The 17,255-nt window shown below is 35.6% G+C and overlaps 1 protein-coding gene across 7 annotated transcripts in view; it reads right to left on the bottom strand.

The window, feature by feature from the left end:
* Positions 1-17,255, bottom strand: part of TBL1XR1 (TBL1X/Y related 1) — a 177,493-nt gene that overhangs the window by 26,976 nt on the left and 133,262 nt on the right. For 4 of the 7 annotated variants that reach the window (XM_060639244.3, XM_060639243.3, XM_060639245.3 and 1 more), the window contains 6 exons: positions 15,256-15,358; positions 4,452-4,597; positions 1,995-2,217; positions 1,134-1,266; positions 610-751; positions 324-491 (listed from right to left, as the gene is read on the bottom strand). In XM_060639244.3, the coding sequence (XP_060495227.1) occupies positions 324-491; positions 610-751; positions 1,134-1,266; positions 1,995-2,217; positions 4,452-4,597; positions 15,256-15,313 (870 nt within the window). In that variant the 5' untranslated portion in view covers positions 15,314-15,358. Of the gene's footprint in view, positions 1-323; positions 492-609; positions 752-1,133; positions 1,267-1,994; positions 2,218-4,451; positions 4,598-12,921; positions 12,941-13,008; positions 13,150-15,255; positions 15,359-17,255 lie in introns of those variants that run through there. The other 3 variants (XM_078432141.2, XM_078432140.2, XM_060639248.3) reach the window with 3 other exon arrangements.

Raw genomic sequence — 17,255 nt, 5'->3', positions numbered from 1 at the left:
AACTAGGAGCTCAAACTTTCTGGTTAAGTCAGAACAGTCAAGTTATCTCTGAAAGATGTGGAATGACAAACAGAATCAGAGAAGTGTAAGACCACTACAGTTGAATGAAGCCTGGAAGTGACCTAGACTAATGGCCCCTAAAAGGCAGGCAATCAAGTTTTCATCAGTTGATATAGCAAATGAGAAAAACAAGAACATGCTTTTTTAATGTAAATTTCTCTCATCCCCCAGCAAAGGACTTCGTAGTTAAGGATTTAGTACGTGCCTATTGTTGACTTTCATCTATTGACTCGTTTATACAGGTACCATTATCCCACTTGTACCTTCCACGTGAGGAAGATGATGCAGAGCGGGCCACCACCAGTTTTACAAAGGTTCTGCTGCAAGACAAACTGAAGAGCTGCAAGCTGAACCTCGGTCTGACTGCTGGAGGGCCAGTCTTTGTTTTTTTTAACACCACACTTCAGAATGGGGAGTCCTAGTTTGTTGTTCTTATTAGTGAAATTCAAAAACATGTGGACAAATGGACACAAGCTGCCATTAGTCTGAGGTTCAGAGAGGTTAAGTACATTAGTAACTACATTCATCGTGGTTAACAGTGATACTCACATTCCAATCTAGGGATGTCACATCCTTGTTGCTTGGGACATCTTGCCCCCCTTCTCGTATACAATGTCTAAGTACTAACTGCGTGGAGCCACTAGTGCTATTTTCACTAAGATTCCATATTCTTGCTGTTGAGTCTCCAGACCTATAAAGTATGCAACAGATTATTTACGATCTCATGACATTCTCAAGTATCCCAGAACCAAAGCAACATATTTATATGCTATTATTAATAAGACAAATAAAAACTAGAGTCTTAGAGATTTCCATCTCCAGGAGTATTCTTAGTCTCCATTTTGGGGGCCCTAGGCCACCTTCTTAAGCAGTAAGCTTAATTAAAATTTCTAAGATTACTTCAAAGATTTAAACTTCTAAGATTCTTTACGAAGAAATAACGATTTACAAAGGCAAAAGGACCACAAAGAAGCAACAAAAACCTGGAAACGTAAGTAATGCTTTTATAAAGTGTGTAATAGTTCAGTACAATATTTTTAAAAATACATTTAGTTTCACTTTGAGAAACATACCCTGATGCCAAGAGATCACTAACAGGGTTCCAGGCACAGATGAAAACTTCAGATTCATGGCCCCGTAACACAACTGCTTTATTAGGGGGGATTTCAACATCCCCATCCACTTCCATCATATCAGTATGATTATCTATGTCAGCAGAAATAAGTGGAAAATACCAGTTAGGTAATATTACAACATCCTGAGGAGGAAAAATAATTCTTAACCAGCAAATACCTCCTTTATAATATGTAACTTTTAAATTGTTTTTTAACTGTCAGGTAATGGTGAAAATGCTTATATAGCACTTGTCACATGAGGACAAGTTAAGTATATCTTTAGTTAAGTATGACCATACTATTTTTAAAAGATAAAGATGAGTGTGTGTTTGGGGTGGGGGAGAGGCAGGGAGAAAGGCTGCAACAAGGTTAGAGCCAAACATGGCTAAAATGACAAAATGATCTGAGCTAAATATAATCCACGCCAACACTATTCTGAGTTTCTGCCAGTAGGGGTTGCTGATATCATTCATATAACATGAGAGGTGCCTTTCTATCTCCACGTCAGAGTTTTACTGTGTGTGTTAAAGACTGCATTACAAATTTTCTTTAGAAATCAAAAGCCGAGAAAATTTACCTAACAGTAGAAAATGGTTTCTAAATATTTAAAAAAAAAAAAAAAAAAAAAAAAAAATCCATGTAAGTAAATCTATCTTTCTGGAGCTTTAGGAACAGAAATCTGAATTGTGATATAAGTTAGGGAAACAGTTGGCATAAACGAAACAGATGATGTTACTTCAGTTTAGAAGATGAGACATCCACATAAAAGCCAGATACTTCTTCTGAAAGGGAACTTTTTAAATTCTGATTTCAGCTCACTTGCTATAGTGTGTGCTCCATTCTCCTCCCCATTCGCTGTGTTTTCGCCATTTTTTGCAGATCCCTGTTGGTTTGTGGCAGCTGTGGCAGCTGCGGTGGCTGCCGCTTGTTGCTGTGCAAGCTTATCTCTGTAAGCTTGTTGTCTTGTTTGTACTACATCAGGCATTACGGCATCTATCAGTGACAGAGACTCTATTGGTCGACCATCAAACAAGGTACCATCCTGGATTTGGAAAATTGTGAGAAAAGAAATATGAAAGACAACACATTTAGGGTGAAGCAACTGCAAATAGGTGTTTAAATCTTCCTCCTCCTCTAGTTCATACTGTTAAATGCTGTCAGATAAAGCGGAGATAATGAAAGAATAAAAAGTAGGCCCAGATGATAAAATGTTTATTAATTAGATTCCAAAATTCCGTTAGCGAAAAGTAATGACCAATATGAAATAGTTCATACAATGGTAAGAGACTTGGTGCCACAGGAGAATGGATCCTTAAAACTAAAAACTTTTAAAATAGTTTTGTTGGACTCGAAAGCTTCCTGTGATTTGATTCAAATATTAGACAAGAAATAGACTTCAGATATTTGGCCGTATCTCATTTTACTAATGTTGAAATGGAAGCACAATAAGGTTTAAAAGACTTGTTGAAGTTACACAGCTAGTCAATGGCAACCGAGATCTCTTAACTGGTGCTATTCGAAGTGTGATCCAAGGAACAATGACACTACCATCACACCAGGCAGCTTGTTGTAAATGTAGATTCGAATGTACAGAATCAAAATCTCTAAAGGGCTCAGGAAGCCGTGGTTTTACCAAGCTCTCTAGGGTCGTCTTATGAACACTAACATTTGAGAAATACCATCATTTAACTCTGAGACTGGTGCTCTGTAATTTTATGGAGTTGCTATAATTTTCTAAAGCTCCTCTCACTGATATTAGGTAGCTCACAATTAATAAAAAGTTCTCCAGCAGGGGCACCTGGCTCGGTCAGTTAAGTGTCCCACTTCAGCTCTGGTCATTATCTCACGGTTCGTAAGTTTGAAGCCCTTATGTGCCTCTCTGCTCTCAGCACAGAGCCCGCTTCTGATCCTGTCTCCCTCTCTATCTCTGCCCTGCCCCAGCTCTCGCTCCCTTTCTCTTTCAAAAATAAACATTAAAAAAAATTAAAAAAAAAAAAAAGTTCTCCAGCGGGCACAAGAAGAGACACAGAACAAGTCAGAAATAGAAACTGGGCAAATTAGCTGGGAATATGTGTATGTAAGGCCTGACTCACGTAAGCTGGTGAACATGCACTAACCGACAATCTACAGTGGTGTGATGGGGTGCTAGGAGTTACAAAACACAGCACCTCTTTCTGAGCTGTCACTTATAATGGAGTATCTGAGGAGTAGGAGAATTTATTTTAATTTAAGTAACTTAAAAATATTAATTCCAATGAAGATACATTGTAGAGTACTATATTACAATCTACAAAACATTTATTTTTCAGATAAAATGAGACTTTATCCCTGGCCACTGGTGGAAATTGTTTATTACCCTCCACAATACAGGACACTTTGGGAGGGAAACTACTAAAAGATAATGAGGACACACTTAATTTAGTATTAGTGGATTTTTCAGTTATACAGATTAGGAAACAAAAATAATGAAATCAATATTAGTATACCACATAATTATACTAATGAATATTGATATAGAAACCATGGATGCTTGTTTTAAAAATACTTGTGAAAGGGAACGGGGAGCATGTTAATCTCTGCAAACATGAAAATACGATGAAGAGCTCCACATATTATAAATCCTGACCATGTATGAAAATTTTCAGCTAGATAGACCAGGATTTCAAAACTTTTTCTGTGAAAGGCCAAACAGTAAATATCTTAGGCTTTGCAGAGCATAAGGTCTCTGTCACAATGATTCAATTATGCCACTGTAGCACAAAAGTAGCTAAGATAATATTTAAGTGAATGAGTGTGGCTGTGTTCCAATCAAATTTACAAAAACAGGCAAGCAGGCAGGATTTGGCTCATGGGTCATAATTGGCTGACACCTAAATTAAACCACCTATATATGGGCCTTAGGCAATAGTATCAAGACATGGCTTTAATTATAAACTGCCTTCCAAAATCAGGTATAAGCAAATAACCTGAGGTTTTGTAATTCTTCAGACCATCAATTATGGTGTCAGCATTCCACAGCAAAATGTAGCTGCTTTGAAGAAAATTATTTCTTACTATTTACTTATGAAACCATAGACAGGGAAATAAGCCAGAGATGATGGTTCTTACAGTTGGGAGCCAACATGCCTTGCCTGTTCAACCTGACTGTGACATAAAGAACAACACCCTTCAATTGTGTCAACCTAGTAAAGCTAAAGTCAGATAATGAATGAACAAACAAGATATCAGACTTAAGGACATATTTAAGAGTTAGTATTTGAAATAATATTTCCTTACCTCATTAATACTAACTTCTGCCTCTACATACTGTAGACCTTTCTGGATGATAGAAATCAATGCAGCAGGTGGGACGAGGGCACCATTTATGTTAGACTGACTGATATGGCTTTCTATACCAAAGGTAAATGCTGAATGAGAAAATCCTAAAAGCAAAAGGAAAGGTATAAGAATTTATTCTCTCAGTAGCAACATGCTATAGGACACAAGTGAATGACCTCTGTAATCTTTCAAAATCATAATCCATCCATTTGAAATCCCAAACTGTTAGCTAAGATTAAATATGTTTTTACACAAAAGAAGTACCAAAATCCAAACATATGAACTTTTATGTATTTCCCTTTTTTGCCTTAATTACATAAAATACCTTTTTGCCTTAATTACATAAAATACTATTTAAAACTTATAGTGCATATAAAATTGAGCCATGGCACATAATTTTCCTCAAAAAAATAGCATCAAACTTTAAAGTCAGGGGAAAAAGTCTTTGGAAATCATGGGAGTCTATTGCTTCACTCGAGATAATTAGGTCAAGATAAATTAAGGTGACATTTAATATTTCTGTAGTATATTTAAATTTCTACATACAAATTGTCAAACACCATATAAATCCAATATTTTGCAGTTTTTCAAACTTAGGAAATAAAAAGCCAATTAAAATTAATATAAAAAATGAAGATAATTTTTATGCTTAAATCTCACTGTATGCATGAGTTAAGTGCCAAAACACTTAACTAATTCTTTGCCACTTAGTAATAACCCATCTAAATGAAAGCTTTAGGAAATGAAAGTTGGCAAGTAAAAATCCAGTTTCCACCAGAAATTCTAAGTTTAATTTGAAATACTTAAACCCAAAACACATAATAAAAATCTCTATATGTTGGTCTTGCTTTTTATGAAAGTCAAGTCCAAACTCAAACATAAAATTCTAGTAAAATCACAGACCCAAGTGAGGTTATTCTCTTTACTAAAACATCCTTCAGACCTCATCATCAAATGTCATTAAAGTATTTTAAACAATTCAATTACATTATATGAAATGTTAAGAAACTTTCATACTAAGTAAACTAAATGCATATGGGCTTACTTGTGTCTTAAACTGATTTAACCTATGTAATTAACTGTTGCCTAGCCTACCCTAGTTTTTTTTAGTGCCTATTCTTTGTCTTTTTGCATTTTGTGCTTCCACTTTTAGGCTTCTTGTGGCACTTATGAACAGTGTATAATAAAATACTCTGGACTCACAAAAAGCATGTGGCTAGGAAATATTTTAATTGGTCAGTAGACAAGGTATACCTAAAGTTGTCCTCCTGGCTCCTTCCTTCCCTCTTTGAAACACCTAGCCATTCCATTCCTGCAACCCACAGTGAGAAGTGAAAAAAGATCACTTGAGACTTTAACTCATGATTTTACCCACAGGCAAGATCATTATTAACCACATTTTTAGCTTAATTTGAGCTCACAGAGATGGCTAAGAAACACAGCAATGAAACTAAGAAACATATCAATGAAAGCGAGCATCATTCTGCATTGTCCCTATTAGGAAACTCAGAACTACCTGAATATAAGTAGATTCCAGGCTTCCAGGGTAGAAGGCTAAGAATAAAGGCCGGGAAGGATGGAAAGAGAGGGTAAAAGATAAGGCAGTGAGGTTGGAGAGTCCTGTTTTTAATTATACACACTCCTCCTTAAATTCTGCAGTAAGTCGTAAACAGGGGGAGCTAAACAGCCCAGTGGCTTAAAGATTTAACAAGACTTCAAGATGGACAATACCATGTATGGAGGGTCTACACCATGCACACATATATAGTTTTATTATTTTATAATCTGAGTCAGCAGATAGGAAAACAGCCATAAGAGGATAAGGATTTATTTTTAAGTTTTTATTTAAATTCCAGTTAGTTACCATACAGTGTAATATTAGTTTCAGGTGTACAATACAGTGATTCCACACTTCAGTACAACACCTGGTGCTCATCACAAGTGCACTCCTTAATCCTCATCATCTACTTTACCCATCCACCTCCCCTGATAACCATCAGTGTGTTCTCTATAGTTAAGAGTCTGTTTCTTGGTTTGCTTCTCCTTTTTCCCCATTTGTTTTATTTCTTAAATTCCACACACAACTGAGATCATATTAGGTATTTGTCTTTCTCTGAGTTAGCTTAGCACAATACTGTCTAGCTCCACCCATATTGTTGCAAATGGCAAGATTTCATTTTTTATGTCTGAGTATATTTCATTGTGTGTGTATGTGTGTGTATGTACACACACACACGCATAGATAGATAGATAGATAGATAGATCACATGTTCTTTAAGAGGATAAGGATTTAAATCCATTCAGAGACGATGGAGGTAACTACTACATTCTGCTGCTCCTATGGAACAATTAAGTTAGAATGTAGTCAAAGATAAAGTGAAGACAGAGTGAGCTCCTGTTTACTAATGGAAAATAAAGGATTACATCATTGTTCGGTTTCAACTCAGGGTGCTAGAAAGTGGTGTTAGTACTGCATGAAACATTAAGACATCTCATTCACAACATTTTTAAAGTGTTGTGATTTTCATAAGCCTCACAAAATTTTAGCAAAGTCCATGACATTTGTAGTCTCTAATTCACGAGTACAATTTAAACCATCAAAATCATCATATTTACACCCCGTTTAAATTAGAGTTCAAGCTTATGTCCAAGCTTGAAGAGTTGCAGGTGGAACAATGTCAATTTTCGGCTGAAATATTGCATATATCCTGAATTTGTTCTGTCAGACCAGGAGAGAAACTATCAAAGGTCCTTACATCCATCTCTAGTTATCACACATTGTGCTCACAATGTTCTCAAATAGTAAGAAAATAACTCTGAAGGGGTTATTAGCACTGTTTTGACACTTCTCATTAATGTCTACCCTAAAAATGGTCCATAATTAAAAATCCTCTGCTTCAATAAATGTGGAATTGAACCGTAATTTTTATTATTTCTAGTCATAGCATTATATGGCACCTTAAAATTATGTTCAAGACTACTTATTAAAAAAAATTTCTTAGTGTTTATTTTTGAGAGAGAGAGAGAGAGAGAGAGAATGAGCAGAGGAGGGGCAGAGAGAGTGGGAGACACAGAATCCGAAGCAGGCTCCAGGCTCTGAGCTGTCACCACAAAGCCCAATGCATCGGGACACTCAGGTGCCCCACACAACTACTTTTCTTATTCCTCTCCTTAAAACTTGTTTTTCCTTAGAAATTTGACCTTACTTTATTACACTTCAAAGTCATCCTAAGTTTTACCTGGGCTCCTGATGTTCCACCATTCACAAAATTCTATCAATCCTACCTCTCTGGTCTCTGTCATCAGCTTTCCTTTTCTGCTAGAACCTGGAGTTTAGTCCCCATCATCTTTTGCCTACAGTTACTGCCCTAAGTTCCTTTCCTTGTTCTCCAGCTCAGCCCATCTGTCACACTACAACTAGAGTATTACCTGTGAAACAAAACCAATCATATCACTCCTTATGTGGGCATTTTCAATGATCCCTTTGACCTTCCTAATAAGGACCAAACTAAGTATGACACACAGTTACCTTTGTAATCTGACCCTATCTATCTCTCCCAACTCATCTTCCCAATTCCACACCCCCACCCTTTTGCCCATTGCACATTAAATTCAAGTATTTGCCAGTTACAGGTAACGCTGTGAATACATTAATGCTATCTCATACTTTTGTACCTTGTATGTTCCAAAGTCCTTTTCTCCTATCTGAATGGAGGTAAAGTCCTTCCTTTCACTACCCCAGAGGGTGGATCATTCTCTTCTATGCTAATCCTAAAATTTGTGTATGTATGGTATTTACCACACTGAATGGTTATCCTGTGTGTGTGCAGGACTGTATGCATGTGTGCAACTACTAGACTGGGCAGCTTGAAGAGTTTATGCCTAGTAAATCTTTTCATTTACTAGGGTCTAGTCTCCTAGGAACGACTATTAGAACCTAGAACTAGAACCTAGAAATCTAGAATGTTACCTAATTTAACTAATGCTCAATAGACATTTGTTAAATCAGAATGCAATTCTACTATAATGTATTTTGGCACATCAGAATATCTATGAATCCAAGAAAAAAAGCATAGGACTTAAGTAAAACTAAAACTTGAACTGGGTTATGCCAAAAAAGATTTCCGTTTATCTGTAAATATATACGCAGGAAATACTTTTCCACGGGCAACTTTTGATTTACAGAATAGAAGGCAAAGAGGGTCTACCTAAATCTGTGAGATGCTGGAAGTCTGGCTTGACTGCTTAAAATAGCATCCCTTCTTTTCAGGAGTGAGAACAAATCTGATATAAATAATACCTCTGTAATCAAGTACTCTACAAGGTTCAGTATACAGTAACTCAGGAATGAAGACAAGCAGTGGCCAGAGTGAGGGAGGCATGGTCACTTATGAGACTACACATGGTTCCCACATAAGAAACAAGATCACAAAACAACTGTTTGCTATACAGTGCTTGTTACAAGGAGTGCTTTCCCTTGGGATGACAGGGATCGTAATCTCAAAGACATGTTAGTCCTCCAGAGCATGCCAACTGTACTTTGCAAATAGGAATGTGAAAATGGGCCTTGGACATTATGGCTATGGTATGGACTGTCTAAACCAACAAACAAAGCTTAACTGTTATCATAACACAGTCCAGAACGAAAATCTAATTTATCCAAGATCGTATTTAAACTTCAGGTAAGAAAAACCTAGAAACTTATATCCTTGTTCCCATCACCATACACTTCCTTGCCCCCAAATTCACTTCCAACTGTCCCCTACAGACCCAGACTTCTGTTTATTCAAAAGTTCCATACTTAAATGCTTAAAGATTTTACAAAGGTGTAAAGAATTAGGGGGGAAAATGCTATAGAGGATCTTGCATGTTGAAGACTGAGATACAGCACTTAAAATAAAGGACAACGTGGAGAAGAAAAAAAAATTACAATAGCAAACTCAAATGCAACTGTTAATATTTTATATTTCCTTTTTTCCTTTATACACTGTTTTCCTCCCATCACAATATAACACATCAAGCTACACAATTCTGTGCCCTAATTTTGTCTATATATATATATATATATATATATAAACATGAACATCCCATATAAATTGTATTTTCTGAAATAATTTTAATATTATCATACTATTCAGACAATAAATGTACTCAGGTAGTAAATTATTCATCCCATCGATGGGTATTTGGACTTTCCAAATGCTTACTACTTAGGAATCTCTCCTCAAATATCTACATGTATAGGATTTTGCCATGTATATACTTTTTTCTCCTTAGAATGAATTCCCCCCAAAAGTTGAGGGGAACATGAACATTTTATAGGAAGTTTTCACAATCGCTCAACTGTTTTGCCCCCAAATTGTACAAATCTACAATGCCATCAGCAATTTATGTTTCCCTATACCTTCCACTATGCTAGGCTATCCTAAAAAAAAAAAACAAACAAACAAAAAAAAAAAACCCAAGAAAAAAACCCCACAAGATTACTATTAAAATTGAATAGTTCTCTGGCAACTATTAAAGGACATTTATCTTTTAACAAGTATGTCAGTACTGATGTGTAAATAGGAATTTCTTCTATCAGCAAAAAATAGTCATTCAGCTTATAAAAGAGAAAAAGTGATTTCAAAGTATACAATTTACCACTATTTTTGACAACCTGCTGTTTTTATTTTTTTTGTTGTTAATTAGTCATGTGTACAATAATTCTATGTGACAAATCAATGTTACTGCATATTTGATTTGATTACAAAGCAAAATTATATATACCTAACTTGCACTTCTGCAGCCGGCCATTTACTCATAAAAATGAGAAGAGTAAAAGTGGACATACCCAATCCTGAGCTCTGCTCACTCCAGGCCTTCACAGCTAGTGGCACTGATAGCCAGTTTAACCTGACTCCATTCAGCCTTGTTGTTAAAGTCTGTTTATAAAGTGGCACCAGAAGGAGGATATGGAGGAAGGAATGTTTGTATAGCTCATTTACTTTTATCTGAATCAAAAGAAACTACACTGTCATTTGCTGACATTTTCTTAGCCATCGTAGGGGTTAACACAAAATCATTAAAATGAAAAGAACCAACAAACAGGCTCTTTGGTATTATAGATCAGAACCTTAATGTTATACATAAACATTCTGGTTAGCTTGTGCCTACTATGTTTAGATGTCTAAATTAAGTGTGTATGATCTTATAAACAAATACTAGAACATCTCACGGAAGCATCATCTCAGAAAAAGTGGTATGGTACAAAGCCTCTCTATCTAGAGAGACTTGAAAAAGTTAGTGAACAGTGGAGCAGGGGGCTGGGAAAGACAAGATGATGTTTCATGAATCAAATACTCTGAGCTTACATATATCATCACCTTCTCATAAATGGAGACTATATGGCAAGATGAACCTCAGTTCTAAAAACATGAGGATTTAAAAAAAATTGTAACATTCAGAATCACAATCTAAAAAATAGCTCAGTGGTAAGGACATATTGCTTTTGCATTTTCCAGTTAGTCTTCAATCACAAAATGCAACTGTTTCACAGTGTCCAAAATATCAAGTACACCACGAACAGAAATGTCATTGAGCTCTTAAACCTGAAATAGATGACAGCTTTATCTAGAATCAAGAATTCTCCCCCAAACCAAATACACAATTTACGCAAAATAAAATTACATCTTATACAGAGCAACAAGAAAAACAGTAGCACAACGGTCACAAGTGACTGCCAGGTACAATTTCTCTAGGAAAAAAATAAACACGCAAATAACTACACGAGAGTCAAAGGTGATGTACAAGAGGAAAAGGGAAAAAAGGGGGAGAGGGAAATTTAAAAGGTCCAAACCACCTTAAATCTTCTAAAGTTAACAACGCATCAAGTTCTGTTCCACACACTTAGCATGTACCTCTTTGTGCTTATTCTGCATATGGTTGCTAGATGTGAGTTATTAGGGCAATCAAATTATTAATGCCCTTGGGCGAAGGCTAATTAAATGGGGCATACTGCATAATCAAGTCAATCATTACTTACGGTACTACACTGTCAAATACACTCAATTTTCATCTCAAAAGAGAAAAAATTTTATTCCCTAGGAAATTTTTATTGAATATGAAAGCCTAAGTCTAGTTCACAAAAGTACAAAATGGATACCAAAGTAATTTGCTTAGGGTGAACTTCCTGGAGACAGAATTAAAAAAAAAAAAAAAAGTTCCAATACTTAATACAAATATCCTACAATAAATATACTTTCCTCTTAATTAGTTTTAATGAGTAGAGGAGGATGATTTATTTCAAACAAAAGCCTATAAAACATATGCAGCTGAATATCACAATATAATCCCTTTTCAACAAGTGTTTACAGATGAAGGGGAAAAAAATCAAAAGTTACATAATTTGAGAAGAGGAGAAGGGCTTTTAATAGATAATATCTTCTAGAGCTGATAATAGTCATAATAGGATGATCATCACATAGTAAAAGTATTTAAGATGAAAACAATTTAAGGGGTTTTATCCTCTCTGGGGATGGATACCACAGTCCAGTCAACATTAAACACTGTTTATAGAAAGCAAATATTAGAAGTTCTTATTGAAAAACATTATTCTAAATTATATACCTATCAAAACAGCACAAACTTTCATAAGGTGTTTTTTGGACTTTCTGACTGAGAGCTTCCAAGTAATGAGACAAGCAAGAAAAGAATTTTACTTTCCTTAGTGGGTAGTCTTTACAAACCAGTCCTTTGAAGGTCTTTTCACAGACACTTTCTTTGTCATGATTATTTCTTTTCTTCCTATCTCCTAATCCAATACAGTACTCTTTTATAGGGAAAGTAGCAATATTAAGATTCTAGTTCCTTCTGTATTGCTTTAAATCATTGAAGAGAAATTCTTATGGCCTTAAAGTAACTTGCATATTTCTTAGATATTTAATGACTGACCCTCAGTAATTATCTCTTATAAGTTAACAGTGATAAGTACATGGAAATACACCTAAAACCACCCAGAAAAGGAGTTACTGGATTCCAAAATTGAATCAATTGCAAAAATGGCCATTTCTATGTCTAATTAGAGATCAGAACCAAGAAACAGCTTTGGAATAAGTCTCAAGTGCTAAGACGAGTTAGATTCTGAGCTCCATCTGAAACCTGATCTGAGCTGACAGAACTATAAATTTCTTAAACTCTTTCCCATTTCCTACTTCCGGAAGTAACTTCAAATGAATGTCTCATGGTATCCTCATGATATAAACATGCCTCCTCATTCCTGCAAAATCTTGCCTATAAATAGAAATACACCACTTTTAGTGGCAGCTCCCTGTTTAGGAGATATTCTCACACTCCAAATCTCAATGTGTACATTTCATGCTTTCTATTTTATCTTGAATAATTACTAAATATAATTTTTCTTTCAAGATATTGTGAACATGCTACATACCTGTTGTCAACTTTCTTGTCAAGTTCTAATTGTCCTACACCTAATATGGACCAGTGGCTTTCAAACTTTATTATGCCTAAGAATCACCTGGGGCATTTGTAAAATGCAGATTCCTGGGCCCCACTCGCCGTTCTCTAAGTGATCCTGATGCAGGTGGTCAGAGGATCAAACTTTAGAACTCTGGTATAGGCGGTTCTTAAATTTATGGCAAGTTGCATTCCTAGAAAAACTGCCATAAGTCAAAATGTCATTAGTTGAATCTGATTTTCTCCTATAAATCATAATGTAAATAGGAAGTTACAAATTTAATAAAGGGACTGGTGTTTACATGTCGAGAGATGTGGCTTAACATCACACTTCATTACCAGTACACTGTTAAGTATAAACCTTTCTAAATACACAAAGCACAACTAAGAACACAGTAAACAATTATGAAGGACTTAATATGATAAACAGCAGTCTACCACATGAGGTTGTTTTTTAAAATGTAATTCCTGCTTTATTTTTACTGCAACATAAAACACCTTAAAACATGAAATTTCAAAGGGTTTTCTCTGAGAACACAGGTAACTTTAAGAAGACTTTTGATAATATTTAACCGTTGGATACTCTTTCAGAAATTAATTCAGAGTATTATCACTTTGTGGGCTTCTGTTTGCAAATAAAATCTGAGTGTTCATTAACATGTCTAACTCCACCTTGACCTATTTCATCTCATCACAGGATGCGACTGAGCTCATCTCCCAAAACAGCAGTTCCATAAGATTCAACCGGAGCAATTGCCTTTACAAAACACTTAATGAACCACTGCATACATTCCTCATCCACTGATCCTTCACAATGTTTTCTCCTTTAGTGTCCAAAGCCTCAAAAGCTCTGGCTTAAATGTGGTCAGATTCAAAGACAGAAAAAGCAGGAGTTTGTTTTGACCTAACAATTCTTCCAAATTTTGGACAAAGGTACTAAATAATAGTATCAAGGCACGTGCGTTGTATCAAGGCATATGTGTTATATATGTAATAATCACCAGGTCGGGTCACTACTTTTTCCACTTCGTTAATCATTTTAATCGTCCTCAAAATATTCAGTGGATATTGTCTTTGGATCTGCCTTCAATACCAGCTTGCCAGTTGAAAAAACAAAACAAGATCTTTCCATTTCAAAGCTTCACAACAAATTATTCTGCCTTAGTTGGTGACTTTTAGTCTCTTCTCTCTTTTTCCCTTTCTGGCCCTCATTAGACATCATTTTCTCAGCTGTTTCAGGCCAGAGAGAAGCAGTGACCGTGCCTGCGAATAGAAAACCTCCACCGGAGAACAAAGCTCAGAACTAGAGTGCAGCTGAGAACAGCTCAGCAAGCAGTGGGGTCTAAGATCTAAAGCCATGTTTGCATTCCTCGTATGAAACAGGACAATTACTAAGCCCTGTAAGAAGAATTAACTGTAGTTTCAAAACCAAAACTGAGGGCTTAATTCCTACTCTATGCCTTCCTGTCCTCCCTCACACGCCACTACCATAGTTACTTTTTTATACACTGTGCCTCACCTTACAATTACAACATTCCAACTTTATGATTTCTAAAATTCAACCTCTCCAGTGTATTTTCAACTACCAAATAGTTCCATCTCATACTAACAATCTGAACTCACCACTGACATCAATCTTTCCCACGTCCTGTGCCCTATCCACCCTCAAGATTTTTTTCTCTTCTACTTTTACAATTTTTGCTTAATTCATCCCACATTTTCCTTTGTAGTCTTCCTTCTGTTTTATAATAATGCCTCTTAATCTGTTTTAAAATGATCACTGATTTATTTAATATTTATTATAAAAGGCTTCCAATGATTTATATTTATTAATCACCTGCCAATAAACACGTTAGTAGAATTCAGGTCAAGGATAATCTAAATCAATTGGGATAATGATTATGAAAGCATTCTGAAAAATTACTGTTAATTTAGTTACTGCAATTAGGATCAGTAACATTTAGCGGAGGACTGTAAATATACATTATCAAACTGATGGTACCTGAGAGTTTATATGTTCCTACTAACCGTGTGCAATCTCACTTCGTAACAACTTATAAAAATGGTCTTTGAACACTGAAAGCCAAACCATTTGTTAACAAATATTTGCCTGACATGATTCCAACATATTTGAAAGAGTCAGAGAGTTAAACCATGCAGTAACACATAGCTTTAAAATGGCAGTCCAGACATTAAGGAAACATACAAAGTTCAACAGTTTGGACTGATACAAATTTCAAATGCATAAAAGGTTATTTTGAGAATATTAAAATAATTTGAGGCCTATTTACTTTATGAAAGTACTCACCTGACTCTTGCAAGTATCTATATACCAAGAAGTTGACCTCATCACTGCTTATACTCATCTTTATTCCCACTTAAACCATGAGGTCACAACACAGGATATAACCCTAAAAATAAAACAAAGTTAATTAAGTATTTTCTCAATAAAATATTTTTAAACAAAATGTAAACAATGTTGTAAAAACCATTTGATTTTATTAAATGATGTAAAATGAAGGTTCTATATTGCCTAATAATAAACCCTAACAAAGTTTTTCCAATAGTTAGTAATAGATTACACAACCAAAACATGGCTGGGTCTATTTTTCTGCAGGATAACATATTTGCAAAAAAGGATTCAAAATTTATAAAAGGGCTGTAGCATCCTATTTTATTTGACTGTATCCAATAGCATAAAAAGTTATTTCCTCTTTATCCTTAACTGTAAAAAAACAGAACATTTTAGGACTCAATACTATTTAGGAAAAGAATGATTTTAGAAAGTTGGATGTGGGACAAGACATCTATGCTGGTTTTGTCTACATAATCTGGTAGAATTTGAAGTCCCCATTTTCTCAATATCTAATCTGCAATGTTCAAGTTTCAAAAAGATCTAGGTATATATAAAGCAGAGAGGTGGGAATATAGTTTCCAGAACTCAAATGATATTCTCTAAATGGACATACTTAAGCCCTGAAATCAGAGGGAGGGAAAAAAGGAAACAGACAACTAACTTAATTATGCCCTAATTATATTTATATGTTCTCATGTCATGGAAATTATTTTAAAAGAAGTCAACATTTTTTGCAGAGTCAGACAGTAAATATATTAGGCTTTGCCACCCATACGGTTTCTGTTAAAACCACTCATCTCTGTTATAGTACAAAAGCAGCAACTAACAAGATGTAGACAAATGAGTCTGGCCATGTTCCAATTAAACTTTTATTTATGGACAGTGAAATATGAATTTCATATGACAAAGTTGTAACATAAAATATTTTCCTTTTAACTTCTTTTTAAGCACTTAAAAAAAAAAAACCCCTTTCTTAGCTTGTGGTTCACATAAAAGGCTAGTGGGCCAGATTTGACCTAGACTGTGTACTTTCTTGGTCTTTATTTAAAAAGGATATACTGACATTTCTTCAGTATAAAGGTGTATCTAACATCATGTGCCTATGTTGATTGTCCTGCCACATCATGGGTCTCTTTATGATGCAGCGGTCACAGTATATTTAAAAGTCACAAATTAACAAACACCTGAGCAGGCTGCCATGTGACAGGAACCATTACTGCCCTAAGTTGTGGAAAAAGTGGTGACTAAGCATATCAAGCTTCTGTCGCAGAAAAGAACAAAGACAAACAAGGAAGTAATAACAATTTTCCAGTGACACACACAGAGGAAACCCTAACCAAATTCAGCAGTATGGGAATACATCTTGAAGAAAGCATCACTGGTGTTTAGACCTGCGAGGATGGATGGGGAGAGTGAAAACACAAATGTTTTAGGGAGGAAGGCAGGGAACGTAAGGAATCTAGTGAGCAGTAACAGTCGTGGAAAGGCTGGATGAACAAAGAAAAACAAAACACTGAAGTAAGCCTTGAAACACAAACAAAAACCATGTTCTGAAGGACCCTGACAGCATCACTTAGAGAAAATACACTGAAAGGTTTTAAGCAGGGTAGCGGAATGAAGAGACTTACACTACAAAAAGATCATCCTGGCTCTGAGATGAGGAAGAGACTGGAAGGGACTGTAATAGGAGGATGCTGCAGTAATCTAGTGGACAAATGAAACCTGGGCTGTGGCACTGAAGCCAGAGAGAAGTACAGGGGTTCCAAAATGTGACCAACAGGACACAGAAAGAGGAAAAACGAAGAATCAAAGGTTTCTTTTAGGAAATCTGGATCAGCAATACTTCCACTTACTGAGATGAGAAACTATGGAAGAAGAGTAGCAATTATCTTCATATAGAGAAAAAGATATTCTCCCCCAAAATTAACTCAGAGTACAATTAACAGCCTGAA

This window comes from Panthera onca, chromosome C2 (genome assembly GCF_046562875.1).
Source record: "Panthera onca isolate mPanOnc1 chromosome C2, mPanOnc1 haplotype 2, whole genome shotgun sequence".
Classification (NCBI taxonomy): Eukaryota; Metazoa; Chordata; class Mammalia; order Carnivora; family Felidae; genus Panthera; species Panthera onca.
Note: the sequence above shows the minus strand (reverse complement) of the source record. Positions and strands in the feature narration are given on the sequence as shown.